The following is a 25,382-nucleotide window of genomic DNA, read 5'->3' as shown; positions in this document are numbered from 1 at the left end:
ATAAGGCCCACGGCGTGTGCCCAAAGCCCAACTCCAACCCGCAAAAAAGAAGAAAATGAGACCCACATGTGCCCCTACCCTCAACCCGACACAACGAAGAAAAATGAGAACTAATAAAATGGGATAGTTTTATTTCTTTAAGGGTGTACTTTTGACTTAGAATTGATACTGAGATATTTGTACACATGTATTTAATTCTCCAGAATAAATCCCATTCCAACAATTGGCATATATGTTTAGAAAAAAAAACATTGCTGTAAGAACGTCGTTTCATAACGTAGATCGTTAATTCGATCCCAAACAGTTGGAGAATTTCGCATGAAATCGAATGTTAGTGTAACGTAAATAAAAATGATTCAAATATCCTGCGAAATAGATATTTGGTCAACGAAGACAAAGATGTTTCTATCAGAAAACTAGATGGCCTTTACATAATGCTATATGCTACATATCTGATAAAAATTCTTATATACGACATATTTAAATTTGGTTGATGTTACATGTCCGTAACCTAATCGTGACCATTTAAGATGATAAGAATTTGAGTTCATTTACTAATGTAATATCATTGAGTTTAGTGTTAGTAGAAACTCTTGAGGATAACAGTAAACCATGATCAAAGAGGCAATTATCGTAACCGCATTTTGTGCTGTCAGTGTTTGGGTAGGTATTGTCACTTTTTTAAATTCAATGATACCTATTTATTTTCTATTTTCTAAACAATTACATGAATCGTCAAAGCAAAAACAAAGACAACTACAACAAAGAAATAAACTGCAATCTTTAATGCAGCCTTTCTGTGATTGACATGCACGTTTCACATAGAAAATTCCAAGACAACTGCTGTATGAACACATCTGCGGATGCTTCTTAATTCAAATTCCGCCGTTCTCAATTCTAAATGTTTAATTTTGCACGTTTAAGCCGGTGCTAGAGGGCGTGGCCAGTAACTTGCAATTACCACTACCGTCCATGAACGGGCTCAATTAAAACCGACCCTGCAACATTTTCAATTTCGCCGTTTGTGCGTTCTTTGAGGATTCTGTTCTTTCTCTGTAATATTTTGATTTCCTTTTTCCAAAGCTAATAGTTTTGAGTTAGACAAAATATATTAACTAAATGATACACTGTCTACGACGAAAGCGCGATTTAGTTTTCAAAGTTTGAAATAAAAAGATTTGTAATGCTGATACAAAGACTTACTCATTTACAAACACGTATCAATTTGTATCACAATATACAAATGTACATGAATTGGATGACAAGCAAAATACTTCATTTCCGTGATAATTCCATTATATTGCATGTTTTAATTTCAGTATTGATATTACAAAATTCCGTACATTCTGTAAAATATGATATAAACTTTGTTGTGACTTCTTTTTTATATGAAAAGTGAATAAAAATACATAAACAGTTGTGTCAAACGTCAGCCAATGTAATAAAATTTGGACACATGCTTTGTCATACCCTATATGTATTCTTTCGAAAAGAGCACCAATGGGGCGAACTGGTTTTTACCGTAGGGAACTAAATCTACGTATTACTCCCGAACAATCAGCTCTGACCATAACTGGCAGGCACGTTGTCAGAAAACCAGTTAAAATAGTTATGTACGGAGTAAACAGATAGAAGTCCACAGATAAATGCGTGCAAGGTTATGAAAGAAACATACAGAGGGGTGGGGGTCTAGGGAGGAGCTGACGCTAGCCTAATCTTAACAATATCTAGGCTTGTACTGGTTTTTATCTGGTATGGGAGGTTTTTACAATACCTTGGAAATAATTAAGATAATACTGGGTACGGGACTGGGGGATTTAGATGGTCAATATTTTGAATAGGTACGAGGTAGTAGTTATCAACATAGACAGTCGTATTATGTTTTGTAAAGGAATATAAGAGAAGATTAGAGTTGACAAAGCTCTTTACCGCAAAGTTAATTCGGAGCAACTATATATAAAAATGTGACGGTTGTTCCGGTTAATTCTGAGATGCTATTAGTCTTTTGAGAACATTTTGTTTGTTTGTTTGTTTGCTTGATTGTTTTTGTTTGTTTTCTCCTTTACTGCTAGTCTATTGTTTGAGATTACAGTATACATGTGTGTTCTTGAAACTTTTACTGAAATCATGGTTCTAAACTAGCAGATAACACCTGTTATTTTGTAGAATCATTTAGTCAATTTACTAGTAATTTACAGTAATAAATTGATTATATCCCAAAATTAATAAGCCAATTGTAAAATTGAAAGACCTACCGGTATTCGAGATCTACCGAAGAACCAACAAACAAAGGTTAAACATCATACAAAGAGCAAACTCCTTTATATTTGCTTATGTTTTTCTTTCGTAATCGTTACCTGTAACATCATTTTTACCACAAAAAGATCTATTCGGGGTTGCGCATTCCTTCTGTCTTAAAGAGCAGACAATTCAATCCATGTATTTCACCTTTACCCCATTTGAAGGGATCCGTATATGGTGTGACAATGCAACTCTATTAGAAATTAAGAATAAAAACACTTAAGAACTATTGATATTTATATCTTGACATACTTTTGCCATATCTTCTCTTAATTTATTCGTTCAGTCGGCGACTGCACCCTCACCGGCGACGACAAAAGCGACACATCATCATCACCATTCGAGGGCAACGTTAGAACCAGCAGCGCACGAGTCGTTTAAATTCGTCTACGAACCGCACATGGTAACCTGTTAAATAAACAATATATTAATACATACACTCATATTACAATCAATTTTCTGGAAAATGTGCAAATTCAAATTACTGTAATGTAAATGTTTACTATACGCCAAGATTTAAACATGTTCTGCATATTAAAAATAACAATCGAAATTACCAACATGACAGATTAGCTAACATAAGGCCATTTAGCAAAGACATTGTGGAAAATGATCAGCCCGTCGTCATTTTAAAGCAAATAATACAAACTGCCGTTAATTGTCATATATGGCAATCACAATCTCATTTGATCCAGAGTTTAACTAAATCATAGTAAATACCAAATAGAAATACCAAAAAGCGGTCTAGTGACTAGTAGCATACATATTTTGTATTTTAGTCCTATACCGATGAAGGCTTTATAAATGTCTGATTGTAATTTCAGCATAAGATGGTGGTAGTTACCGGACATGAATGTTACGTCTTCTCTCTCTCAGACGCCGAACGAGCAGACGTACATACAGACGCTGGTATGAAAGCACTAGAGGTATGGTCACGTGTTTCAACTTTATCCATCTTATTTTTCTTTAATGGCGTGTCCAGATTTGAGTTGTCCGCTGTCAACTTTATATACATTGTACATGTATTGTACATTTTCTCAAATTGAGCAGACAAAAGTACACTTTTGACATACAGTAATAATAGTCGTATTATATTTAGTGCGCTTATACTGCTTGCATATTGCCAGGTTTGTGCAGTTACAAGTTAACTCCTATTCGATTTTTATAAAGAGTTACTGTTACTGCCCTAAGGTGACGATATGTGGACGTCATGTTACACATTATGTTACAGCTGAAATGTATTTTTCATTACAAAATATTAATACTTTCATCCATTATTTCTCTTTTAAATGCGCATTTCTCCTTGTCTTTGTCTTAATGTCATATGAACGTCAAGCTTAATAGAAAAGAAATATTTATTAATTCAGTTTAAACTTATATCAAACGTCCGTAATAAAGGATATCAATGTGGATATACCTATTAACAAGTATTTTCATTTTGCAGTTGAAGTTGTTGACAGCCCTCAGTACAAACGCGGTTGTTACAACAACGAAAGAAGATTTGGATGCTAAAGCCGCCCATATTTGTGGTCGTCATATTACAACATTCTACAAGGAAGCAACTCCCTGATTATTGTACTGTCTAGATATGACAAATTAAAAGATTGAAAAGTTATAACTGAGTTCCTGATTTATTTTGTGCTCAAAATAGTAAAAAATATGATAAACAAGATCAACAAGGCAGGCGTCGTTCAATGAAATTCGTTTAATTCTTTCGCTATCAAAGAGTATAAGTATGTTTGTTTGTTTTTGTCTTTTTTTTCTTTTTTTTATTACACAGTATGTTATTATTGTGAAATAAATATTTCATGACACCGGCGAAATAGATATTGGTTCCATTAAAAAGGTACAGCAGAATTGAACAATTTAAAGATATGATAAAACTAAATGAAAATACAAATGATGTTAAATATAAAATTGTATACACAATGTACAGTGTTAAAATATTCTGTTTAAGTCCTGTAATATATTCATGCAAAATTGTATAAATGAAATGACAATATCTCTAGCGACAATTCAAAGCTGTGATTAGCTAAGATTTGAAAGATTTCTACAATATGTTTTCTTTTACTTTCTTTCAAATGGTCTCATAAAATTAAGTGTCGATTCAACAATTAATTAGAAATTAAGATATGTCATGAATATAACAAAAGTTATACAGGCTAATTTTCTTGATTCTTTAACTGGAATGGAGATGACAAAGACTAAAATATTATGATGTGGACGCTACATTATGTTGATACATATATACAAGAAGATAAAGCAACGACTATATACGAAGCCATCCTTCATAGTGACACAGACTTGAATTAAGCGTAATGCCATTCTAGTGCCCTGTGACCATACAATACATGTGTAAAGATAAGCCAGATTTATATTATTTTCAAAAGTGCAAATGTTTATAGCATTTAAAAGTCTAACAATTTATCTTTCCTGACGTATATTTTTTATCAAATTTCCTGCCACAGTATAGCTTACGTCCGCTATTACAGCAATGTCGTATTAGCGTCGTGTGATAAGTGGTCTTTATTGCATGCTTTTCGGTGGTTAATAGAAATATATCAGTGATATAAAACTGATAATTTCACTGTTTAAAACAGTGAAATTATCAATCTGATAATTTCACTGTTTTGAGTGAAATACCAGCGTGCACAGTACTGGAAACCAACCTAATGACGTGACGACGTAAATGACGTCACGTTGTATTTTTATTTGGCGTGCTTTTCATTTAGTATTAGGTTAAATGTCTTTTTAAAACGTTTCTTTACATATAATAAAGTGAAAATTTGTTTAGTTTACTGTAGTGTAAGATCGAATTATATTTCACATTGTGAACACCAAAAGTTCATATTTCACTCGTGACTGCGTCACTCGTGAAATATACCTTTTGGTGTCACTCGGTGAAATATATTCCGATCTTACACTGAACTAAACAAATATCCTCTATATTATTATTCTTTTAGAGCTTATTTAAACACAATATTAGAGTCTAAATTAGATAAAGAAGATGCACCAAATCTCGCCAATTCCAAGTGTTGTAGCCTAGAATTAAAATGGACAACTAGTAAAATTTCTGGGTGTGTGGGTATTTGCAAAGCCAAAAAAAGTCGTTTATCTGAACTGGGAGTATATGACTTAAAATTTCTCGGGTGTAGTTTTTTGATAAGACTTGTTTTTATGCACGTTTATAGATATGGAACGGGTCGTTTGATGACATTGCTATTTATAACTCGTAGCCCAATCAAGTTTCTTGTTTGTAATGATACTTTTGATATGTACGAAGATATGCCAATAGATTATTTTTTAAATCAAAAAAGGTTTATTATAGATTCACGTGTGATTATCGCGTGTTATGAACAGAAACACACTAGACCACTCTATAACCCACAAAAACTATCAACGTTGATATTATATATGATTCGAGAGATTTTGATTTGAATATTTCTAAGCCCTTGCAATGTATGTACTGCTTGTATTTGTGATGGTTGTATGTACTTCTTGTATTTGTGATAATAAATATTCAATTTTGTGGTAACGACCCAAAAGTTTTTTAATTTTTTTTATTTTAAAGTCTCAAGTCCTTTCTTGATAATATAAATAAGCCTATACTCAGAAGTAAAAAGGATAATCCAGAGTTTTCAAATAAAATTTAAGTAAAGAACAAGCAATCCTGTTTATGGCGGAGTTTCTCCGGTCCGGTGAAAATATCTATGATCCTTAAAAAAAAACATTTATATCATTATGGCCATGACATTTCCTAATTTTACCAGTATATATACTGTAAGGCAATCATGTCAATGTTGAAAGATAAGATTATGTTTACATATACATGTACATTATTTTGTATTTCAGTCAAGATATAAAGTCATTTAGCAGTGTGTGTTAGAAATATAAATATGATTCGAGAGATTTTGATATGTTTTATGGGTGTGAATTTTGTCTTGGTGAGTATATACGAGTATAAGCAATTATATAGGTACCAATTTAATTAGCATAATTATAGGTCTGCTCGTTGTATGCCAAATTAAAACACGAAATAACAATTGAAGTTAACCAGAAACTCGGCATTTGTTAGTATTTCCCATCTTATCCCGGGGTACAAATTTAACGTAAAGGTTTAACGGTGCTCCACCGTTCACAATATCAATATATTTAACAAATTGTAACAGCAAAATTTGATTGTACTTCGAGATAAGAGGGGGGTGGGACCTCCGGCCGTGTTCCGTAGTACCTCTATTACAAACATATTTGAGATTACGTCAATTCTTCTATACTTATATGTATAGCCAGTTCTATATGACTTTAGTTGAATTTCTGCTAAAATAGCGTTTGAAATAGTCACAATTATATTACTATTATTATTGTTATCTACAACAGAGCACGAGATTAGGTTTGTGTCTGTACAAACTATACCGTCTGAGATGTGATTTGCTTATTTTCTTAGTACCTAATGAGTTCAAAATTTTGACTTTATTTTCTTCCAGTCCATGTCAACAACTAAGGCTCCAAACCTCAGTACAGCCATACACCAAACACGTGAACCGGCGGAACATGAAACCTTCCTTTTTAAATACGAACCACATTTTGTAAGTTTATTTACTTTACTTTAAAATTGTGAGAGATCTAAACTACTGCCATATTCTTCTCCCGAACAAAATCAAAAAATAATATTCAGTGAATAAAGCTTTACTGACAGACATTGTTGCATTCACCTTAAGCATAAAACTTTAAAAGCTTGAAAGCGCGGAAATTCAGAGTAGTCACTACATGTACATGTTTCCTCTATCTGTTTTGTAAACTATAACTATTTATACTCGTACATGTACCGTTCATTTTTGACAGCATAACATGATAGTGGTGACGTTCATAGACAGCGTGCGCACGTGTTACATCTTTGACTTGTCAGACGATGAGAGAGCAGCTATACATACAGATGCTGGTATCAGGGCTGTTGAGGTAAGTATAGTCCGCGCCGGTCTTCTGCATTGAATATACCTCGACGGTGTGCTTGGTAACTTTCTTTGTTTGTGTTTCGTTAACGTAGTAACTAAGCTTGAAAAAAATATTCTCCTTTTCTCTAATTTGCATTGCAGTTAAATCCGAAGGCCTAATGTCACATAAATAATGCTAGTAAACAACCCCGAGGGCAAGAAGCTGCTAGTGCAATGCACATATTTATTAAATTCGAGGGCTTAAAACATAATAAAGTAAGCAAGCCCTGGAGGCGTTATGCTGTATCTGCAATATGTGAAGTAAGAAAACCTCGAGAGTGTGATAGGTATTTACAATGCATATTGGCATGAAGTCCCGAGTGCGTTATTCTAAAACTGCATGCTAATTGTAAAAAAAAAAAAAAACAAAAAAAAACACGCGAGGACATGGTGCTGCACGCAAATACATAGTTAAATATGTACTTAACTCATTTTATCTGGCATTTTATGATAACTTATACTATACGTGTATATTAATCTTTCTTGGAGGAAGACCTGTATGACACTCCATGCATTATGTCAGGCGCGAGCACGCATCTGAGTAATCAACCACACATAATTCCAAGTTTCCTCCGAGCCAAAAACAAAACAAAACACAAATGCTGATGGGAAATTAAGTATCTAAAAACAAGGCTTTTAGGTTTTTATCACAGTCAATAAAGTTTGGTAACAAGTGTCATTTATTTTATGTATTATGCTATATTTCAGTTGAGATTGTTGAGTACATTGAAATTTGTATCTGTTACCGAGGTAACCAAGGACCAGTTACACAGACCTACATCTCGCGTGTGTGGTACAGTCCAGCATTATTTCAAACAAAATTAGAATCCGTAAATTTGGCGAAATATTAAATGAAATAAAACAAAGCCAAGCCGTTTGAATTTTCATTTCTAAAAATTGACATAATTCTGTACTTTTTATAGTGCAATGGTATTGTACTATTTAAAAAATCCATGCCTCCAAACTTTATCTACAGACAAAATATCGTTAATGTTTAGTTTATACAGAATTTATTTGATTTGTGTAGGAAGCAATAAGCTTTTAAAAAATACTCTTTAAATCGTCCCTTGTATCAACAAGTACTAAGCAATTAGTGTTAACAGCAGCTTATCAATTGACGGGGTTTGAACCCACAAGGGCAGCTATCCTAATGTTACTTGTCCGAGGTCACATAATGTTTACTATCAAACAATGAAAGAGTCATGTTATTACTGTCGGGTAACAAAGTAGAATCTAGACTGGAACCCTGACATAAATAGAACAATATCAAGCAATCATTTAATAATACATTTTCTAACTGAACAAATATTTTAAAATGCTAGCCATACCATGAGGCCATATTTTGTTATTGCAACTCGGACACAGTTCCCGTAATACGGTGGCATTCAGTTTTACTTACTGTAGCTAGCACATGACTAGAACCATAAACCCTCGGTAATACAACATCATTCACATTGGTGTCCTTTATTTCCTGCACATAAAATGAAGTGACTAAAACCACCCAAGATCTTCGAAAACCACATCATTGCCGTACACTTTTTCAGGCACGACTAGCACGTGTCTAGAACCACAAACTTTCAGGAATTCACCATCACGATTGTCCATTATTTCAGGTACAAACAAGCTCCTGATTTAGACTAGAAGCATCAACTTAATAGAACATCATTTATGGCAACGATTAGCTTGTGTATGGGAGTCACCAACGTACAGTGATACCACATTATCTAAGTTAATTATCCCAAGCATGAGTAAGCATGTGTTTATAATCACAAACCTTCAGTAATCATAATATTAAAGCCCATTGTATCAAGTCTGAGCTGGCATGTCTCTAGAATCATAAACCTATAATAGCAACGCATCATTGTTTAAACTCAACATTTAACAGCTGCATATGTACATATATTAAAAACACCATAGGAAATCCAAGTAAAACAAACATCAAAGTCATACTTGTAACCTTTTATTTCAAAGATTTATCTAAGTGATTAACAGTTTGTAATTTTTGATATAAAAAAATTTCATTGACTAAAGCATGCTCACTGTTTAAACATGTGCAGATTATTAACTATTATTCAGTATAAATATACATATATTTTAGCAGTACTTTATTCTAGATAAATACTCAATATTATTACTTTAAAATAGCTCGTCACACTTAAAAATAATAGTCTGCCTAAGTTTAAAGAAACAATCAAAGAATAATAAGTCAAACTGTTCAAAAAGGGTTAGTGGCACATTTATTATGTATAAAACTTTAGCAAATCTCGCCCAAAATGAATTATAAGAGGTAGAATTGGGCTTTGCAAATAGACTAGAACAAAAATTCAACAGCAGGGTCATTGTTGTTCAAGATTCTCATTTGAGATTCACTGATATAAAAGGTCGCAATCTAATGCCTAAGACCACAGCTGCCTGATTTGATACACAAAATAGACATTATGCAGCTAAATCAACTATGAAATAACAATTGGTAGTGACCTACAAAAATGCAGGTATGGCCCAAAAGACATAAGTACATTTTCAAACATTGCATTCAATGGAAACAGCAACAGAACTTGATCACAAAGTCTTTATCTGACTTTCCTAAGTTTACAAGAGTCGTTATAATTCAAGATGTAAGCTATCCAAATGCATGTTATATTATAACTTCGTAACTACATTTATGAGTATATAAAATGACAGTCAGCGCTGGTGATAAGACTCTATATAAATGTGCCTTGCCACATAGAATCCCTAAAACTATGTACAATTTCTTGTTAAAGGAAATGAAGTCCACTGCATTAATTCTACACAATTCACATTTAGGTAATTAATACTGTATTTATAAATCTTCTTTGTTACTGACAGATAAAACTGTTTCAAAATATTCAACATGGATCAATCCACTCCTTTTATAAACTATTAAGTTATAGTAAGACCCAGTCATACAAGAAAGGGCGGGAATAATAACTACACATAAAACAGAGGTTAATCAGAGTTCAATATACAGGACTACTTTCTCTCTTAGGTCTGTCCAGGTAATATGTATCCATAGGTAACAGCTTATGACCCATTATACAATCTAAAAATAGAAGTTACAAAATCATTACTTCATTCTCTTCAATGACGTTGACATAACATAATGATATAAACATTGCTATCAAATTCACACATGACTCTAAAAATACAGATTTCCTATCTTTAAAATACTAACTTCACAATGGGAAATGATATTTAAATTTTTAAGGCAATCATTTAAAACTCAAGTTATAACTCAATTTGCTTGTGAATTTGTCACTTCACACAAAGAAGTAAATAAGTGTAAAAACGTTTTTTTTTTTTTTTTTAATTCAAAAATTTCATCACTTGGGCCAACCGTCTTCATAGACAATTCCAATGTTGTTTTTTGTGAAGTCTTTACACAAGATAACACATCTTTGCTGTATTGGGCTCATGACCTATAAGCATATAATTATCATATTTACATGTACAACAAATATTGACTTATCAAATAAGAAAATGGAATATTTACCTAGAAGCCATTTAGTTTCGACACAGGTCATGCCAGGGTGGTAGTCAGACCCTATGTATACACTTGCTCTTTCCTTCACACCTATCACCTGTAATAGAACCAGTATAAATTGTTACATACAAGCTCACACATGACAGGATTTTTATGATAAATTTGTATTTTGAAATCTTTGTAAGATCATCTGATGGAGGCTTGTTGACAATTTCCACTCCTGGATTTTATATAAAATCCAAAACGTTTTCTGTAAAAACACCTGAGATTTTAAGTAGCTGAAGACTATATGAAAGGGGATGTGTTACATATTACAATCACACACATTTCTCATTTACTATAAAATAACCTCTCACAACTGCATTGGTGAACTGAATTTCTGGCTCAGTGGATTTGAGTGTTGTTTACGAGCATACTTGCTTGAAAGCCACTGGTCAGGTGTTCAAATCCAGGGCAGAGTGTGATTTTTTTTTCTGATGTATTGGCACTATTGTGTTATACTTCTGTCATGTTTATCACCACACAGAATAACCTTTTCAATGTTTTTCATACAACAATTAACAGCCATTTATCTTGTTTTGAATATGAAACAACCTGGTGTCAATATAAGCAATTTAAAAATCCAATTGATAAATAAAGAAGGCTAAAAGTATCAACCTTGGCCAGACTGCAGGAATGTTATAACTGATGTACTCTCTTTACTGTAGACCTTTGCCATTTGTTTTCAAGGTATCAAAAACATAATACATTCATATTGAAGTAACAAAAAAATCATGAAAATATTGATACATTTAGATATTTGATGCTTACTAGTTTTGAGACATAGTAAAAGAAAACATGGATGAAAAGGTGGATGTCTATAGGTGAATCAATATCACACAAATGAGACTGTTGCTTTAAACTAAGAGCAATTATTTTTTAGCAAATTAAGTGTCATTATTATGAGGAATTAACTCCAATCCTGTAAGGTTGTTACAACCTGAATTTTCACAGGGAGTATACATCTTTAATTCCATTTTATAAAGGAAGTATGTACCTGGCCTCCACATAACTTAAGAAGCTGAACAAGATGTTGTCTAGGTGGTTGACATCTGCCAGATATATATACACGTCCTATTCCTTTAAACAATGACTGTCTGCTGTAGGGATCAAGGCTGTTTCCACAGTCCAGTCTTGCTACCTGTAGTATGTAAACAAGAATTTGTCAATGTAAGACCAGGGATCAAGTTAAATAAATTGAGTTTTTTGGTATCAAATATATACATCATGTATTACATACAGAGTCAATTTTGTTTGTGTGTGCAATGTATTTCAGATATGACTCTGGTTATATATTGGTCACTGAGACAGTAAACTTCAATGCAGTCAATATCACATGATAATATAAGTATTTAAATATACAAATGCTGTCAACATCCTTTGACACAGGTTCATTAGTTTATTTCTTTATATTTTCTGTATCTTATCCCAAATTATTAGATAAACATGAATATCTGCAGTTAACTGGAGAAGAAAAGCATGAATAAGACATTACTTTGGCTAAATGTAATGCACTCTTCTTTCAACTTTTAAGGCACATTCATTCTTAGCAACATTAAAATAATAATTCTAAAAAATCTGTAAAAAATGTCAAGTATGTGTCAAGTATGTGTCAAAGGTTTATATCTCTGATGTTTATGAACATGGCTGGGATAAAATAATTTATAATGCAACAGAAGGGTGTATGTAGACATTACTCATTATTGTTTTAAACAAACCATACTCTATATGTATATGCAGTGTTGGAAGCTGACATCAGAAACACTTGATGTTTTACAGACAGACTTTGGAAACTGGCTGACAGGTGAAATATGTAAATACAATAAGTATCATCCAGACATCCAGTCAAAGTACTAATTTGCATTTTACAGAAATTAATTACAAGTCAAGTAATAAATTTATATTTTAAATATATATGATCATTATATATCATTTTTACTTTATATCAATGGTTAAGTCTGCACTGATTTGAAAACAATACTTTACCTTACAAAAAGGAAAAATATCTATACATTCAAACTCTTGTTCTGGAATCCATTTTCCAGCTTCGAGGGAAGATAATACCTGAATAATGCATTATGAATTATCATTATTCAATATCAGATCAGAAGAGGGAAGGTAAAGGGAAGGTAAAATAACAATCAAAAAGAAATGAAAATAATTTTTTAAAGTTACATCATTTATAATAATAACATCATGAAATGCAATGATATACTCCGAGTAATTTACAAGATTAACTGGTGAAGAAAAAAAATCAATTCCCTTATGGCACAAGATGAGCATCTTAAACATTTTCTCATATGAAAGAAATGAATTTTTCAAACATTATTTGAATTTTGAATCTGCAATGTCAAGTGACACATGACTTAAAATCAGCAATTTACATTGATTAGTCTGTCAATTTACTATTCATTGGTAACTTAAAATTTGACAAAATGAAACAAAGTCTTTGCCTCAATGAAGGTACATGAAGATCAGTAAATTCACCCTGTGTTTGATATGGTTTCCACTATCAAACATTTACTTTCATAGTCATAAGCATGCTCTTCTGTTGAAATTGTTTTAAAGAAAAGTTGTTTTGTTTAAACATGCTTCTATTAGAAACAGATATTTACCCATTCTTTGCTGAGTAACCAAATACCTCGTGCATGACCATATAGCACATTAAGTGTTCTGCGTGATTCACCACAGATAACATGTGTAGTTGTCTCATTAACATTGTCTGTTATAACAAACCCACCAAGTTTCTTCACCACAGATATCACAACATCCTGTTCACTGTAAAACAATAATGGACAAATCTTTGAATTGAAGTTTAGTTGGGAGACAAATCAAAAATGTTAAAGCATTAAGCCTCCAGATTCATGCTTAATTTCATGGAAACTTTGAAAATGTATTTAAAAGTAAAGTATTATGAAATGAACATAGGAAGTAATTTATGAATTGCAAAAAGCATGTACAATCCACAAAATTACCCAAAAAGAGGTCAGAAGATGCAAAAATAACTCTTACTGTGTCAAGTCATGCAGTAGAAACATGGCAATAAATTTTTAAATACTGAAAAAATCAGTCATTAATTGCACATAGAATGTAAATCATAAAACATTTCTTTTAATTGCATCTTGTTCTAATGAAACTGTCAGAATATAACTGTGTCTTATTTTAAACAAATAAAAAACTTCTATGTACAACCAGTTTACTTACTATGAATGAAGACTTGTCATAACCAAAGATGGCCGTACTATCTTTCTATGTTGAGACATATTTATATCACCATGTCTTTTACTACTGTTCACACATCTATTAGAATCATTAGATGAAGAGTCACCACAATTCTCTTGTTCACTAATTGAAGTCAAAACAGACCTATCTCTCACTCTACGTTTTTTATTGTTTCTCTGAGAGTCATTAAATTCATCAATACTGCGACGCTGACTTACTAGAAAAGATGGCATATTTGCATCAGTATATGCTGTTGACATTGATAATGACAATGTTGTTTCTCTTATAGAACATACTAAACCATTATCTTTAGTAAGATTTAACTGTGTTGTAACATCCTGCAGTTTTGTCACTGGTGAATGACCTGTATTTTCTTTATCAGTTTTGTCAGTGGCCACATCAATACATGTTTCATCAACAAGTGTTTTCTTTCCTCTCTTTGACTTACCTTGTCCTGTCACTGCAGCAACACTACTTCTCTTTTTTCTACCAACTGTACACTTTCCATCCTTTTCCAATCCTTCACTAGAATTTCTTTTCCTGCTCCTTTTATTAACCACATTATTTTTTGTTCTACTTTCTTCATCATTATCATTACTTTGTTCTTCATTTACAACCTCATTACTTGTATTGGAACTGTCATTGTTACTAGCTGATGCTTTCTCTACACAATCACCTTTCTTTTTTCTGCCCCTTTTCCCTTTAGAGGGCTCTAACTGTGGTCTATCCTCTGTTGAGAATTTTGTTGGTTCTACTAATACAGAATGTTGTTCTGTTAAATCTGTTAATGACAAAAGTTTCTTTTTCATTGTTTTCTTACCAACTTTAGTTTTAGTAACAGTCAGGTTTTCCTCATCTGTAATATCATTCTTTTGTTTTGGATTTGTCTTTTTATCAACACCTGAACTACTAGAACAAGCACCAGTGCTACTAGGTTTTTTAATTATTTCCACACTATTCAATGCACTAGTAGCATCATGAACAGCCTGTTTTAACTTCACAGGTAAATTAATTACAGCCTGAATCTCCTGAGAGCTTAATAGGTTTTCATCCGAGTCTAAACCAAAAACACAAGACCCTGAACCTTTCCTGTCTAACTGACTAGCCAAAGTTGCGTTGATATTCTGAGCAATTTTGATAATGTCGTTATTTACAGAAGATTCACTATCAACACTGGTGTCATGTTTCGATGTTTTGTTCGGTTTGTCCTGGTTTGTAACGATGAAGGGATCCTCCTCTTCAACATTAGTATCATCAGAATCAGACATAAATACTGATGTCGTACCACGAGGACTTTCATCTGTACCAGAACGGTTACCACTTGACACCATTGATTCTGAAGAGAGGAGGAATAGGTTATTCAACATAACTTAGCATTAAATGTCAAGCATACATTATTAAAAAGAAACTAGCTTTTAACGTAAAACTTCATGAAAATAAATACAAGAACCTGTTGAAGCAGGTGATGCTCCCCGAATAGGTTTTGGATACAGGTAAGTATACCTCATGTAGTGTCAGAGTTATGTCACAGACAAAGTTCAAAGCATAAAAATGAACAGAGGGCTATAACTATAACCAAAATCAAGCAAAGCAGAGCTATGCAAGTTTCATGTTGATACCTTTTATGGTTTCAGAGTTATGTCCCAGATAAAGTTCGAAGAAGTGTAAAATGAACAAAGGGCAATAACTCCAAAATTAGGCAAGACAGAGTTATTGTTCTTTTGCACTGCACTTCTACCCAATAAGATGTATCTACCCACAAAGTTTTTAATGTTGATATCTCTCATAGTTTTAGAATTATATCCCGGACAAAGTTCAAAGTGTAAAAATGAACAAAGGGAAATAATTGCAAAATTAGCCAAGACAGACTTATGATTCTTTTGCAATGCACTTCTACTCAATGAGATCTATGTACCTACAAAGTTTCATGTTGATACCTCTTGTTGTTTCAAAGTTATGTCCTTGACAAGAATAGCGGACGGACAGACGAACATCATTACGGACGGACAAAGCAGCGACTATATGCTCACCCTTCGGACAGCATAAAAGACCATTTTATTTAAACAAATTATGAGCTAACATAAATCAGTCTGAAATATAAACTTTGTATATTACTTTTCATAAAACCTAAGTAAAATATTGACAATTCTAAATCCTTGTAAGGTCAAAATAAAGCAAATCATATTCAAATAACAAAAAAGTATCTGCCCCAACCAAAAAATGAGGCTAGTTAGAAATGTTTTCTTTTATTTCCACATATCTTTTATTTATATAATAATATATATACGTTTTATAAGGGAGGTTTGGAAAAGACAAAAGGCAAATACAAAGTCTAGAGTCAACTGTTTAAAAAGGGAAGATTGGAAAACCCCTAAAGGAATCTCTTTTGGCCTGAAAATTAAAAGAGTAAAGTAAAAACCATCTTACTGAAGAGATTTTTCTGTAACTGTTTGAGATGTAGATGTTTTTCATCATCAACATCATCATTATCATCATCATCACCACCAGTAGTTGATTCAGCACCACCTTCAATCACAAAACATGATCAATTCACAAATCATCAACATTATAGTACATAAGTTTTCTATATACACTCAAATATACATGTATGTACTAAGGATAGCATTATAATTAAGGATCACAAATAAAATAATCCAGCACAAACAAAAGGCCATGGTTTAATGTTCAAATTTTAACAATTGAAGTACAAAATATTTTGTCAATAAAATCAGCAATAACAAGTTTTTGTGGGTTTTTTCAACGTGCTGTTCTTAAAATATATGAGCCGCTTCACGACAAAACCAACATAATGGGTTTGCACCAGCATGGATCCAGACAAGCCTGCGCATCCGCGCATTCTTATCAGAATCCATGCTGTTCGCTATCAGTTTATCTACTTTTAATAGGGTTTACCTAAAATTCTGATCCTTGGTGATTATTTAATATGAGAAATTCAATGTTTATTTGTTTATTACTACCATAAATTTTTGTTAACCATCATTTAAAGTTGCATGCTTACAGATAAGTTAAGATATTTCAATAAAATAAAACTTACTTCCTTGTGGTTATTTCACTAAATAATACTTTTACATACATTATCAAAATTTTCATGAAAATTAGCATGAATCTGGAGGCATGGTGCTTTAAACTATACAAAAATAGATTATTTCTTTTTTTTTTTTTTTTTTTTTATTGATCAAATATAAACATTGTATTTACAGCATGGGTATATAAACATATAACTATAAATGAATTCAAAGTAAAAAACAGAACATATCATAAAAGAAAAATAATTCATTTTACATACTACACTCATTCATCTGCACTCTCTCACTGCAGTCTGCGCTTTTGATATTGTTATTGATCATATCTATTCATCTTTTCAGTCATTTACTTATTTCTAAAGCCATTTTAAGCGGGGTAAAAATATAATAGTTTGATGTGTAGTTTTTGTATTGGTCAATACAGCCTAAAAGTTTAAGTCTGCATATATGTAGAGAATAATAATAATAATAATAGTAATAATAATTATAATAAAAGTAATAATAATTATAAGAAGAAGAAAACAAAAATATTGTGTTAATCTGCATAAAGGAAAATTAGATAAGAATTCCACGCAGAATTAAAGGTTTCAACATTGTTATTTATCATTGCAGTCTCTTTTTCAATGTTGTAACAATATGTTATATATTTTTTAGCTCCAAAAACTGTGGGAATACTCTTTTGCATTCTACATTGATAAATATACATCTTAAAGTAAATTAAAATTAGATTTTTTAGTTTTTGATAAAGGACTTTCATCTGTTAAGCCAAAAATCATTTCGTCTGCAGTTAATGACGGAAAAATATTCTTTTTTGTTTTGAAATAGATATCAATGATGTCCTTTACAAAACTACATTGCCAAAACCAAATGTTCGATAGTTTCGTTTTCATTTTTACAAAAGGTACAAAGAGGATTATCATTATATTTAATTTTATGTAAATAATAGTTAGTGCCAATTATTCTATGAATAATCCTAATTTGAAACCACTGTATCCTAGAATCTTTTGTTATTTTAAATGGCATTTCGTAAATTTCTTTCCATTTACTTTCCTCAAAATGAAGATCAAGCTTTTTCATCCAGGTTGCTTTACTTGTTGGTTGTGTGTTATTAGTATTCAATAAATTGTAAGTCTGTTTTGATCCTTTATTGTTAATAATTATGTTTTTTAGATAAGGAGGCAATTTTGGTCCACAAGTTTTTTTAAAGTCATTCATATTAAAATTAAATTTTGTCATCATTTCATTTATCATTTTTTTAATTCCATGAAAGATTAAAAAGTTTGCATTAAGCCTGAATATATTATTAAAATCTTCTAATGAGAGAAAAGCACCGTAAGAATCAAACATATCTCCGATATAATATACACCGGCTTTTAAACCATGAATTAAGAAATATACTTTTATTGCCAATTAGTAATTTATCGTTATAAACAATGGTAGTTCTGCGAAAGATTCGTTATTTATAGGATACTTATCTATATATGTAGAAAAAGCATTAAAAGTGTCCTTCCAAAAAACGTTTGAAATGCTTTTTGCAATTTTATCTATGTAATGTTTTCCACAGTGAAATAATTTTTGCATATCAAATTCATTTATAATAATGTTTTTTCCAACAGGCATCGCTAGTCATTCTTTTGAACCAGCTTATCTTTAAAGCCATTATAACAGCATTTAAGTTTAACATTTTTAAACCTCCCTCTGAATAGTCCTTAACCATAACAGTATTTTTTATTTTAACATTTCCTTGCCATATAAAATCATAAAACATATTGTTAAGTTTATTTATCATGTTCTGAGGTGGTGATGGTATGGCTATAAAAAGATGGTTTAAAATTGAAATTAAAAGCGTTTTGATAACTGCGATTTTCCTATTGGAGTGAGAATTCTCCTTTTCCAATGATTTATTAAATTTTGAATCTTAATTAATTTATCTTCATAGTTTATATGTATCATTTGTTTCAAATTTACATCAAAAATTATGCCCAGCATTTTGAAATTATGTTGGTTCCATGATAATTTCCATCGCGTTTTTATGCTATTTGATGAGTATTTATTTTTTCCTATCCAAATTACTTTTGTTTTATCAAAGTTTACATTTAGTCCAGATATATGAGCAAATTTCGATAACACATCAAGTGCCTGATTTAAGGAATTGCTTGACCCGTCCAATATAAGAGTTGTATCATCCGCAAATTGAGTTAATTTATGTTCTAAATTATTTATCTTTATACCTTTTATTTCTTTACAGTTTCTTATCTTAAGAGAGAGAATTTCAGCACATAAAATAAAGATGTAACAAGAAAGCGGGTCTCCTTGTCCTGCAGCCTCTACCTATTGTTACAAAATTTGACAGAAATCCACATTGACTTACAGCAGACTGTGCGTCTTTATAAAAAATATTAAACCATCGTTTAATAGAAATTCCAAAATTAAAATAAGACAATGTTTTTTGAACAAATGACCAGGACAAAGAATCAAAAGCTTTTTCAAAATCAATTAAAAGAAGAAGACCAGGGATATCTTTCTCTTCAGTATAATGCATAATGTCGTATATAAGTCTTGAATTTTCTCCAATATATCTACCCTTAATAAATCCGGTTTGATCTTTGCTAATTAATTTGTTTAAAGTTTTTTTAATTCTATTTGCAATGACTCCAGAAGCAATTTTATAAACTGTATTTAAAAGAATTATGGGTCTCCAATTTTTTAAAAATTCTTTTGGTTTATTGTCTTTAGGAATACATGTAATTATTCCCTGTGTTTGAGTTATGGAAAGTTTGCCTGATTCATATGCGTTATTAATAGCTCTAACGACAAAAACTCCAATCTTTTTCCAAAAAACTTTGTAAAAATCTGCGCCGAAACCAGAAGATCCTGGACTTTTATTATTTTTCATGTTGTGTAAAACTAAAGTTGCTTCATGATAGTTTAATTGACCTTCTAAAGCATTTGACTCTGTTGGACTTAAAACAGGTGCTTCTATGTTTGAAATAAAATTTTCAAAGGAATCGTCATTTTCATTGTGTATTTTTGCCATAAATAGGTTTTGATAATATTTTTCTAATTCTTCGAGAATTGCTGTTTGTTCTTTAACAATTGTTCCGTCATCCTTTTGAATTTTATAAATAGTTTTAGAAGTGTAATTTTTTTTCTCTAAGCTGCAAAAGTACTGTGAAGGTTTTTCACCTTCAAGAATCCACTTAACTCTAGAACGAATAAGATAGCCATGTAATTGCGAATCATTTAAGTTATGAAGCTCTGTTTGAAGGTCCCGAAGGTGCGTCATTTTATCTTCAGTTAAATCGGCTTCTAAATCATTTATTTCTTTCATGATATTTTCTTTGTTTAAAATTAGTTTTCTTCTTTACATAACTACTATATGATATAGATTTCCCTCGCAGTTCCATTAAAAGAGTTTTTTCTAAAAACAATTGATCATTTATTGTAAATTGAATTTCATTATCTGGAATTTCAGTAATGTTGTTAAAATTATAAACTGGTAATGCATATTGTATTTTTATTTCGTCAATTTTTTCGTTTATAGTATTTAAAATAGTTAATGTCCTTTAATAATGAATTGTTGTGTTTCCACAAGCCTTTGCCATGTTTAAAGTCGTCTAACTTTAAGTTTAATATTACAATGGAATGGTCTGATTGGTAGCTTGTAGTTATGGAAACATTTTCTACAAAGTGGAACAAAGTTGAAGTTATTAAGAAGAAATCTAGTCTTGCTTGCTGAAGAGGCGTGCGTTTACGCCATGTATATCGTCTTAAAGTTGGATTAAAACTCTCTAAACGGGTCAACCATATCTCTTTGACCAATATTAATCAAAACCGTTATCTCAGCTTTACTGTTATTAATATTTTTATAGTTAAAGTAGTCTTTTAATGGGTCTAAAACTAAATTGTAATCACCACATAATATATATGAATCATTCTCTATCCTGTCAATTAAACTGAATATTTCATTAAAAAAATTTCGGGTTTATCAGTATTTGGGCCATATAAATTTACTAGAGTAATCTTCTGCCCTTCAATGGTTAAGTCTAATACTATAAAATTTCCAATTGGGTCAATAAATTTGTTATGGATTTTGTAGTCAATGTTATTATTAAAAAGAATCGCTACCCCTCTGGAGTTACATGTTCCAGGGCTTAAAATACACTCATTATTCCATTCACAGTATATCTTTTTGTACATATCTAACGTAAAATGTGTGTCTTGAAGACAATAAATGTTACACTGTTTTTGTTTTAAAAAATGAAAAACGGATGATCTTTTTTTAGACCCATTCAGGCCTCTACAGTTCAGAGATAAGACATTTATATTACTTTCAACCATATTGAAGTAATGCAGAAAAAATAAAAGAGATAAGTTAAAATATAACCAAACAAGAGCTGTCCGTAAGACAGCGCGCTCGACTTTTTTATTGCTTGCCAATAAAAAAAGTTTTTGCAGTAAAAGGCAATACAAGAATCTCTGTATTTTTAAAGTGAACAATGGCCATGAGCATTAAGATATTAAGTGAAGAATTATTTTACTGAATTGTGTGATACCCTTGAACACTGCAGGTTCAGTGGATAGGAATGAATTTTTTTAGATTTTTTAAGTTTTTTAGTGCTTGCCTATAATACAAACATTGACAGTTAAGGGCCATAATTCAAATAAAATCTTTGACAGAATTACCTTCTCCTGGACATGTTTGGGAATCATGATTGTAAACAAGTATGCCAACTTTCAAATTAATATCTCAAACAGTTCAGTCAAAAAGTGGACTGGTACTAAAAACTTAACCAAGATTCTAAGTCGATAAAAGGCCTTAATTTTTAAAACAAATCCTTGACAGAGTTACCTTCTCTTGCGTACAGATGGGGGTAATGATGTGAAATAGCATTAAAAGTTTCAAAGCAATATCTCAAAGGGTTAAGGCAATAAGTGGATTTTACCCATATTCAATGTATTTTCTAAGTCAAAAAGGGGCATAATTCTGTCAAAAACCTTGACAGAGTTATGTCCTCTTGTCTGTTGATGAAGGTCGTGATGGTAAACAAGTATGGTCAGTTTCAAAGCAATACCTCCAATGGTTTTGAAATAAAGTGAGGTGGTACAAAAAAACTTAACCAAGCTCAATACACTTTCTAAGTCAAAAAAGGGCCATAATTCTGTCAAAAACCTTGACAGAGTTATGTACTCTTGTCTGTAGATGGAGGTTATGATGGTGAACAAGTATGGTAAGTTTCAAAGCCATACTTGTAATACTTCTGAAATAAAGTGGGGTGGTACGAAAAACTTAACCAAGGTGTGACGCCGACGCCGACGCCGGGGCGAGTAGGATAGCTCCCCTTTTCATAGAAAAGTCGAGCTAAAAACATCATTAACATTATGGCAGATTGCGTCTCACATACAATACAAAAAACTAATAGATTATTTCTAGTTCAATCAAATCAGTATTATTTTCAAACCTTCTTTTGCCAGTTTTATTTTCCTCATTCTCTCCCTCATACTAGGTGGGGTATCTGGTATGGTCAGACGTACTGGAGTAAACACAAAACCCTCGTCCTGCTAAAATAACAACAAGAAAATACTGATATAAAATTACTTCAATACCAGACAAAAATGTAACACTAAAGCAACAAACTGCCTATATTAATGCCGGATGTGTGAAAACATTTTTCAAAATCGTCATCATCTGTGATGTCAGTCTAGTATTTGATTTTGCCATAAATAAACAAAAACTATTTATTTTCATATTTTTGATACCCTGACCTTTCCTGGGTATAATCTATATACAAAAATATACATATTTCTGCTTGCATGTATAGTCATATATGGCCAGGTGATATATAAGTTATACAAGTAAGTTATTAGCGTCACAAGCATTCAATAAGACAGTTGAGTATTTTAATAAATTTACACTACATTTATGACTTTTGACAAGTTTAAATTCTTTATACCTTATTAAAGTGTATAGAGCTGTATATCTTCTGCTTGTAGGTTACAAAATTATTATCATTGTAAAAAATTCGAAAATATCTGTATGAAAGAAATATGCTTCATAATGCTTGTATATTTTCTTTAACAGCAGCATAATGTTTTGTTAAAAAATATTTTATTTTGTTTTTGTAAAAGATTCATGTGTAAGTTAAAGATCCTGTATGTTGTAATTAAGGATGTAACAACACTTAGTGAAATTTTATATATGTATCACGCACGTTTAACTCACAACGAGTGAAAAATGTCCATCGGTAAAAATGTTGTGAGCAACTTCCGTTCCTCGTTGTGAGCACCCATCTTTGACGTGTGACACGATAAACAATGTGACTTTTTCATAATTTTTGAAAATTGCAGACATTTATGTAAAAATATCGGAATGCAGTTAGCTAGCGATGTGTTTTCCGAGTATGCACATGTAAAGATATTGTCTGTTGGTGGACAATTTGATGGAAATACCGTGCGACGCAGTCACTAGGGGTAGCTGGAAAACTGGAGACAACTTCATTTGGAACTTATTTAACATTGAAAACGTCGATTCTGGTGACGTTTTGTGCATTTTAACCTAAAACAGATGCCCACAAGTCATCAGCGTAAATTATTATCTGAAAGTCTTCATAGAAACCAAGATATACCCTTTTTGCTTTAATCCTCGTTGTGAGCACCATAACCTCGTTGTGAGCAAGACAAGCGCAGTGCGTGTATGGTTTTAATATGTTATTCAGATGGTGAAAATATTATTTTCAATATACCACAGCAATTAAAACGTTTTTGCACAGCAGCATTTCTTTGCCCTTGACGTTGTGTATACCCCAAAGGAAGGCATATTTGTTTTGAACTGTTCGTCTGTCAGTCCGAGCAAATATATGATATTTATGAGCTTCATTCCGTAGTTAAATAAAGAACAAAAACTCATAAAATTCAAATTAAGAGCTATTTTTTGAGCTAATTTTGCTAATGGACGTTGGTCCAGGTGGTGTTTATGAGCTGATTTGCCTCATAAATATCAAAAGTGGGTACGTCCGTCAATCCGTCCGAAAACTTTTACATTGGCCTTAACTTCCTTATTAGAAAACGGATTTGATTCATATTTGAACACAACATGCCTTAGCACCTTCCTACGGACCTGTTTTTTTTACCTTGACCCCCGAATGGCCTTTACCTTCAAATTGTCCAAAAACATTTAAGATTGGCCATAATGTCCTGGCATAATGTTTAGGCACAACGCATCTTTGGACAAGGCCTTTCAACTATCCTATTTTATTTGAACTTGACCACTGAATGACCTTCACCTTGAAGGTCAAATTTTCCAAATACTTAAAAATTAGTCAAAACTTTCTTATTAGTAAACGGATTCTACTCATATTTTGAAACAACACCCCTTTAGGCAAGATCTTCAAACAGATCTGTATTTTTTTTATCTTGTACCGTGAATGACCTTCTAGAACATCCAAAAACTTTAAGATTGGTCATCACTTCTTTATAAGTAAGTTGATTTAATTCATATTTGGACACAATGCCCCTTTGGACAAGACCTTCCAACTGACCTATATGTATTTCACCTTGACATTGAATTACCTTCACATTAAAGATCTAATTGTCCAAAAACAAATAATCTATCTGGTCCATAAATCAAAGGACAAAGCACCACTTCAGGGGCATTGTCAACTTACCGTGATAGTTCTTGTTTTACATAACTTGGTCAGTCTTCAGCTCAGGATAAACACATGTATGTGTGTATCACACAGACTGTGAAATTGTTGACATATTCATAAACTCACGTAATGTTCACTCGAGCCAAACTAGAGTATACGAAATAAAATACCTGATTTACCTACACTGATTAGTTCTTCTGTTAATCTGATGACTTGTGAATATGAAGAATAATTTTCAAAAAAACTTTTAAAAAGAAAAAGAAGAACTATTGCAAAGAAAAACTTTTGTACAAAAACGTTTTGATTGCTTTTGGTAGATTGAAAATTGTATTCTTGCCATTTGAATTACATATTAAAACCAGACAAGCACTGCGCTTGTCTTGCTCACAACGAGGTTATGGTGCTCACAACGAGGATTAAAGCAAAATAGAGTATATCTTCGTTTCTACGAAGACTTTCAGATAATAATTTACGCTGATGACTTGTGGGCATCTGTTTTAAGTAAGAATGCACAAAACGTCACCAGAATCGACGTTTTCAATGTTAAATTAGGTCCAAAGAGAAGTTGTCTCCAGTTTTCCAGCTACCCCGAGTGACTGCGTCGCACGGTATTTCCATCAAATTGTCCACCAACAGA

The 25,382-nt window shown here is 32.0% G+C and overlaps 3 protein-coding genes across 3 annotated transcripts in view; 2 read left to right on the top strand and 1 right to left on the bottom strand.

The window, feature by feature from the left end:
• Window positions 1-503: 503 nt before the first annotated feature.
• Window positions 504-3,919, top strand: LOC132728968 (uncharacterized). The gene is made up of 4 exons (XM_060714697.1): window positions 504-663; window positions 2,588-2,704; window positions 3,126-3,227; window positions 3,746-3,919. Exons 1-4 carry the CDS (start codon window positions 613-615, stop codon window positions 3,869-3,871), a joined length of 396 nt encoding a protein of 131 aa, XP_060570680.1. The 5' UTR covers window positions 504-612; the 3' UTR covers window positions 3,872-3,919.
• A 2,168-nt stretch (window positions 3,920-6,087) lies between these two features.
• Window positions 6,088-8,159, top strand: LOC132728975 (uncharacterized). The gene is made up of 4 exons (XM_060714705.1): window positions 6,088-6,245; window positions 6,786-6,887; window positions 7,144-7,257; window positions 8,001-8,159. Exons 1-4 carry the CDS (start codon window positions 6,198-6,200, stop codon window positions 8,115-8,117), a joined length of 381 nt encoding a protein of 126 aa, XP_060570688.1. The 5' UTR covers window positions 6,088-6,197; the 3' UTR covers window positions 8,118-8,159.
• A 1,581-nt stretch (window positions 8,160-9,740) lies between these two features.
• Window positions 9,741-25,382, bottom strand: part of LOC132728976 (microcephalin-like) — a 34,740-nt gene continuing 19,098 nt past the window's right edge. The window contains exons 7-14 of the mRNA XM_060714706.1: window positions 22,562-22,661; window positions 16,483-16,581; window positions 14,038-15,391; window positions 13,449-13,611; window positions 12,820-12,897; window positions 11,831-11,974; window positions 10,804-10,891; window positions 9,741-10,353 (exon numbers count right to left, since the gene is read on the bottom strand). Of these exons, the coding sequence (XP_060570689.1) occupies window positions 10,271-10,353; window positions 10,804-10,891; window positions 11,831-11,974; window positions 12,820-12,897; window positions 13,449-13,611; window positions 14,038-15,391; window positions 16,483-16,581; window positions 22,562-22,661 (2,109 nt within the window). The 3' untranslated portion in view covers window positions 9,741-10,270. The remainder of the gene's footprint in view (window positions 10,354-10,803; window positions 10,892-11,830; window positions 11,975-12,819; window positions 12,898-13,448; window positions 13,612-14,037; window positions 15,392-16,482; window positions 16,582-22,561; window positions 22,662-25,382) is intronic.

Source organism: Ruditapes philippinarum, unplaced genomic scaffold (assembly GCF_026571515.1).
Source record: "Ruditapes philippinarum isolate M1 unplaced genomic scaffold, ASM2657151v2 ctg3940_1_1_1_1, whole genome shotgun sequence".
NCBI classification, from domain to species: Eukaryota; Metazoa; Mollusca; class Bivalvia; order Venerida; family Veneridae; genus Ruditapes; species Ruditapes philippinarum.
The sequence above is the reverse complement of the archived record's forward strand: the minus strand, read 5'-3'. Positions and strand labels throughout refer to the sequence as shown.